Source organism: Pygoscelis adeliae, unplaced genomic scaffold (genome assembly GCF_000699105.1).
Source record: "Pygoscelis adeliae isolate BGI_AS28 unplaced genomic scaffold, ASM69910v1 Scaffold5, whole genome shotgun sequence".
Lineage (NCBI taxonomy): Eukaryota > Metazoa > Chordata > Aves > Sphenisciformes > Spheniscidae > Pygoscelis > Pygoscelis adeliae.
In genome coordinates this window covers 1,202,927-1,208,926 of record NW_008824753.1, presented here as the reverse complement: position 1 = coordinate 1,208,926, position 6,000 = coordinate 1,202,927, and the positions used below count along the sequence as shown (strand labels likewise).

Sequence of the window (6,000 nt, the reverse complement as noted above, 5' to 3'; positions counted from 1 at the left end):
CCCACAGCAGTTCGGAGCAGGCAGGTATAAAAAGCAAGCCGTTAGCACAAGTCCTCTCTTGCCCAGGCCAAAAGCAAAGGCAGCAACTCCAAGCAGCACTGGAGTTTAATTCTGCTGCTTTAATTCTGCTGCTGCCTGGCATGACGGAGGATGAGGAGCAGAAGAGGCTGCCTGCATGGATGCTGGGAACCCCCGTGTGGGCTGTGACTTTGTGCCAAGAGTGACCGGGGTTTCTGTACTGGTTTTACTGTGTGAAGCATGTGACTCACGCACTGCCCTCACTGCTCCCAAACCCTGCCAGCCTCGGCTGCCGAACCCAGCACCTCTTCAGGCCTGGGCGAGCCCCTGGAGAATGGCCCCCTGCCACACTCGGCTGGATCACCTTCCCCCTTTGATGCTCTTCATTCTGGATGCCAGCTAAATTAGCCTGTGCAATAGCTTGGGGGAGAGGGAAAGGCAGCAAGCACTGAGCCACCCGCCACAGAGTGCAATGCCTCAGCTTGGCTCTGCAAGTAAAAGGCACATGGGAGAAGCCAGTCAGACCCCAGGCAAAAATCCCAAAGGAGCAGGGCTGAGCGAAGACAGGCTTTCCAACAGATTAGCCCTTATCCAAAACACTCTTACCCACTCTAAACCCAAGGACTGGAAGTCTGAATCCTTTAGTCTTAGTTGTTGAGGAGCCAGACAGCTGTCTGCAGTGCAGGAGAGCCCTTCTGCTACATGCTCACCAGTAATTAAGCCATACACAGGGCAGACGAGGATTTGCATACCATTATACACTGCTGACAGACTGGAGCAGCCCAAGGCGTATGTGCTACGCAGGTGTTAGCTAGGTGCTGGAGGGGAGCAGAAAAGGCCTAATTCTACCTCTGCAGCACATAAACATTTTGGAGGTGCTGTGCCAGAAAGAGCTGCCTGGAAAAAAGTCAAGGAAGCAACAAACCGGCACCAGCTGAGGTGAACCCAGCTCTCAGATCTCCTTCCCGATGCTTCTTCTCTTCCAGGCATCACATCTGAGGCCATAAAAAAAAAATCCCACAAGGACTATGTTGAAGGCAAAGCACCCAGGGGAGCGCCAAAGACAGGCTTGGACTGGTTGCGCTCTTCCACCCCACCAAAACTTGGGGCCAGCAAAGAGTTTCAGGTGGGCTGAGGGGGGTGGGGACCTGATGATGACTTGCTGGAGACAAAGACAGCTCTTCCCTGAAGGATACCCCACCCCAATCACCTTCACTGCCCACACCATGACCTTGGTCCGTGGTGAGCAAATCTCAGTGCCCTTCCCTCCCCGCCGTCCCACCAGTGATCCTCCCAGAGCACCAGCAGCAGCACCCTCTGGAAGGAGGACACAGCCATCAAGACGGTTTGTTGAGACCATCAAATAATAATTTACTGTGATTCAATCTGTGGCTTTGTACAGTTGCCGGGGTGGGAGGAGGCCAAAGGAGGAGGGGATGGGGAAAGAAAAAAAAAAAAAAGAAAAAAGTTGTTTGCCGCAGGCTTGGGTGAAGTGCGAGATAGTCCTTGGAGGGGCTCATGCTCCCCCGTCCTCTTCCTCCTCCTCCTTTTCCTCTCCCCCTCCCCCTATACTCCTCCCCTGAATCCGTTTGCTTCTTCCTTCGCTTCACCTCTTTCCTTGCGCTCTGCACAGTGGGAACCTCTCCAAGACACAGTCCAGTCAGCTGAAACCAGAAGAGGACACTCATTAGCACCCATCTGCTGTCAGAACCAGGGGGAGCTGTTTCCATTACCCACTCCTCACATTTTGGGATGACCCTGCTGGTGCCCACAGAGGGAAAGCAAAGGGCTACACAGGTCTTGGAGGTCTGGACCTGGCTCAGCAAAGCATCTGCACATGTGCTGAAGGGAACGAGCAAATGGTCTGTGGAGCGATGGGTGAGCCTCGGGCATCTCGCCAGACCTTCTGCCTCTGCCCAAACCTCATTGTAGGAAGGGACAGTTTGGTGAGATCTTTCTCCCTCCTCCAGGGATGATGGGAACCACAAAGTGAGTCCAGGGCAAATGCAGCCAAGTCTCCCTGGCCACACACCCACCCTTCTCCTCCCCAAAATCCAGTGTGTCCTTGCCTTGCTTCTCTTTTTGTGCCCTGATGTTCCTCCCTCTCTGCTCTTGGCCACTGCAGCTAGAGTAAACTGGGATGTGTGTTTTCCAGTTTCTGCCTGAGCAGAAAGAGATGTGGGCAACTCACAGGGCACGCTCTCTTAACAGAGGGGAGTTTTCCCAAGAGACTCCTTCCCACCCCTTCTTGCCCCTCCTTTTGAAGGCACTGCCCATGCCAGTGCTGGCCACCGCGCTGTGACAGGGACTGGGCTCCTGGCAGTCGGGTGTAGGGGAGCAGCAGCGCTTGCCAAGCCCATGCTGTCAGCTATGAGCCAGAGCAGGAAACAAGCCCCGAGCTCACATCCCCATCTGGAGGAAATGCTCCTGAACATCTGGAGGACCTGAACATCTGGAAAACCTCTCTTAGCAGTGATAAGTGTGCTGGGCACAGCATTCAGCTCCGTCCCCAGGAGACCTCGTGCGCCTCGGCTGGGAGTGGAGGGGTGGGGTGCTCGGGTGGTTTTTTGCTCATAGGAAGCAAATGCTGCCAGCGTTTGGGGTTTTTTGTTTTTTTTTCCCGGGGAAGAGCTCTGCTGCATTCACGGCCTTTGGCTCAAAAAGCGATGGAGGAAAGCCAGCTGCCCACCTCCACCTTCAGCGAGACCCTCTTAGCACCATCTCTGGACACGATGCACTTCTGTTTAGGACTCCAGCAGTTGTGTAAAGGGGTGAAGGGCCAGTCTGGGTGCTTGGGAGACTCCCCAAGAGACATTAAGGGCAATGTTCACGCAGGCTTTTCTCCCACACCCCAGTCCCAGATGTCCTTAGATGTTCATCTCCCTGGTGCACTCATCCCCAGTTGCCTCTCTCCACTTCTGCCATGGAAGGAGCTGGTTACACAGCCAGATGTTCCCAGGCGTTTGGCTTAAGGCCACCCAGCTCAAGCAGGGACACCGATAGGAGCTCTCCCTCCCTGCTATCCAGCAGGATTGCAATGATTTAAATAAACTCATCATTAAAAAAAAACAACAGGGAAAGAAAAAGAAAAACAGGCAAGTGAACACAGACCATCTGAAAAACACTGTTTCTGGCTCCAGCACGCACAATTTATAAAAGCAAAACAGCCCCCTTATGGCTAATTCTCAACATTGCATCAGTTCCAAATATCCCAGGGGATGTATCTAATGGGGAAAACTCTTCTGAGGAACACAGGACTTTCACAGTGAGACAGGTCTGCTCTGAAGCTTTAGGACGAGGCAATTTACATGAGTGCATTAAGAGGCAATGCGCTCACCCAGCTCTTCATCTGAACTCCTCTAGGGCCAGTCTGGTGAACACACAGCGAGCCGCACACCTTCAACACCAGCTTAACTCCTCTTTCAGACAGGCAGCATGGGAAGGAGCTTTCCCAGGGAAAGCACAACAAAACATTTTTTTTTTTAATTCAGTTCTGTAGAATTTTGTTCCACAAAATGAGGGGGAAAAAATAAACAACTCTCTCCTCCTACACACTTCCTCAGGAAAGTGGGAATTTTGACTTACCTATGTTCTGACAGAAAAATGCTATTTCAGTCAAAAAAGTGTTTCATTAAAAAATACCCATTGCTGAAATTGTTTCTGCTGCATTTGTTTGCAGAGGAGTGCATCTGCAGTCACCTCCTGCCCTGCTTTCCAATATACCCCTGCTGCACCCCATCTCCTGCTTCCAATATAACCCAGCTGCACCCCATCTCCTGCTTCCAAAACTCACCGTAGTCACGATATCACACATTTACAGTTCATGCAGCCGGGGCCGCTCTCATCTGGGGGATTCAGCTTGCGCAGCTTGTGCTGACGGATCTCCCGCACCAAGGTATAGAAGGCATCTTCAACGCCCTGGAAGAAAAGCATTGCTTGAAGCAGCTGCCCACTTCGAGAGGGGACAGTGGAGAGAAGAAAGGGCTCTGCTCCTCAGCTAGGTGTCCCTAGCACTGTCTTCCAGCAGTGCAGATTGCAGAGTTAAAGGCACAAAGCCAAGCTACAAAGACTAACAGGTATCTCAGTGTGGCCCCTGAACAGAAAGCAAGATTGAATGAGCAATCACGAGGCCAAGGAGCTCTTAAGTCCTTGTGATTCATCAGCTTTCAGCAGCCTGAATGAGGTCTACCACCCAAGAGAAAAGCCACCACTAGACCACTGAAGGAATCAGCTGTTCCATTTCCACCTCTGTGCTCTGGAAGCCCCACATGGTCCTTCCAGCACTGGTATATTCTGCCTGTAGGTCTGCCAAAGTAGGCCATGGATGAGGTTAACCAAGTCCCCTGAGCTTAGCTGACCTGCAGTGACTACAGGGGTTATTCCAGAGGCTTGGAGAAAGCCCTGAGAAGGCATTTTCCCTTCACTGCTGCCAGAGCTTGAATTATGCACTTCTCCGGATTGGAGGCTCAAGCCTGGACAAGGGAGGGAACGTCCTGATGGAGTACTTAGTCTTCAGGAAGCAACTAACCCCAGCCCTTGCACCCATCTGTCTGCAAGGTGGTGTCTGCCCATTCCTGCCTCTCCAGGACAGCACTGGAGAAAAGAGAAGAAAAAGAAGATTTTGTTTAAAACCCTCCTCCTACCTGTCTAGTTTTGGCAGACGTTTCTATGTAGGGGATCCCATAACTCCGGGCCAGGTCCTGCGCTTGCCGGGTCTCCACTGTCCGGGCTGGTAGGTCACATTTATTTCCCACCAGCACCATGGGAACATCATCTGAGTCTTTCACCCTCTTGATCTGCTCCCTGCAAGAGTAAGAGGTGCCAAAGTGAAGGGAGAAAAAGGCATCAGGGGGCAGCTCCGGGACACTCCCCACCAGCTTCTTCATCAAGAATTAACAGCTACACTTCGTTCCTGCCAAATGCCTTGTGTTGGGCTTTCAGGAGAATGTAAACGACCACAGCATTTAAGTGAGTAAACAGCAAGAAAGCTAGGGCACTTCTGGAAACAAAACCTAAATGCACTTCTGCTCTTTAAATGCAACTGTTTACAAAACACAACTTGAAATTATGACAATCTATATTAAGACATGAACTTAAGATAGTTTAAGCTTATTAAAAATGAACACACAAGCAGTTACCTGTGTTATTTCCAACATTTTAGAAAAAGTAATACCCCTGAATGTGAATTTAAAAAAAAAAAGTCACCTGCAACCAGAATTTGCTGAGCTGATAAACCAGCTTTTGGCAGCTGTAACCTTTTCTGCAGATGCACAGGCAGTATTTGCTTCCTTTCAGTTTAGTTCAGGTCACTTCAAGTTGAGAAACCAACTGGGAAGCAAAAAAGCTATAATGCTCGCTTCATCATTCCAACCTCGGATTTAAAACTAGGTGGGCGAGGATGAGATCTACCACTTCTAAAAAATCTTAAAAGCCATTATGACCACAAACAATCCATTCAATTCCCTCCTGACAGATAACAACTTCCTTTGCTTAATAAATCATTTAACTTCAGATGCAAAACAGCTTTTTTTTTTCTTGCTCATGTATCCAGAACATTTAACATGGTTTTACTAAGCTAATAAAAATATTATTTAAAATGCTGATTTCGGCATTTTAATTGAATTCAAATTTCCAGCCAAAAGCAGCTGGACATGTATCACACACAAAAAAAGAAAAAATCAATTATCTTTCTTTAATGTAGTAGAACATAGAAATGAAGTCTGACTATATGTATGATATGCTATAAAGCCACTTAAATGTTCCATGTAACATCCTGATCAGCAAACGCAAGTACTATATTTAGTGCACGGGCTACACTTAGCTGAAAAGAGATACCTCCTAATGGTTACTAACCAGGGAGAGCCAGTGTTTCTCTGGGGAATATTCTTTTAAAAGTGCAAACACAAAGAGCACAGGCAAAACGAGATGAAAGCCAGTGATTTACATCATGATTAAAACCGGGGCTTGAAATCGAGCCATCCT

At 49.3% G+C, this 6,000-nt stretch overlaps 1 protein-coding gene across 2 annotated transcripts in view; it reads right to left on the bottom strand.

Moving 5' to 3' along the window:
• Positions 1-1,364: 1,364 nt before the first annotated feature.
• HRAS (Harvey rat sarcoma viral oncogene homolog) overlaps positions 1,365-6,000 on the bottom strand; it is a 33,367-nt gene continuing 28,731 nt past the window's right edge. For both annotated transcript variants that reach the window (XM_009323435.1, XM_009323436.1), the window contains exons 4-6: positions 4,662-4,821; positions 3,812-3,936; positions 1,365-1,682 (exon numbers count right to left, since the gene is read on the bottom strand). In XM_009323435.1, the coding sequence (XP_009321710.1) occupies positions 3,817-3,936; positions 4,662-4,821 (280 nt within the window). In that variant the 3' untranslated portion in view covers positions 1,365-1,682; positions 3,812-3,816. The remainder of the gene's footprint in view (positions 1,683-3,811; positions 3,937-4,661; positions 4,822-6,000) is intronic.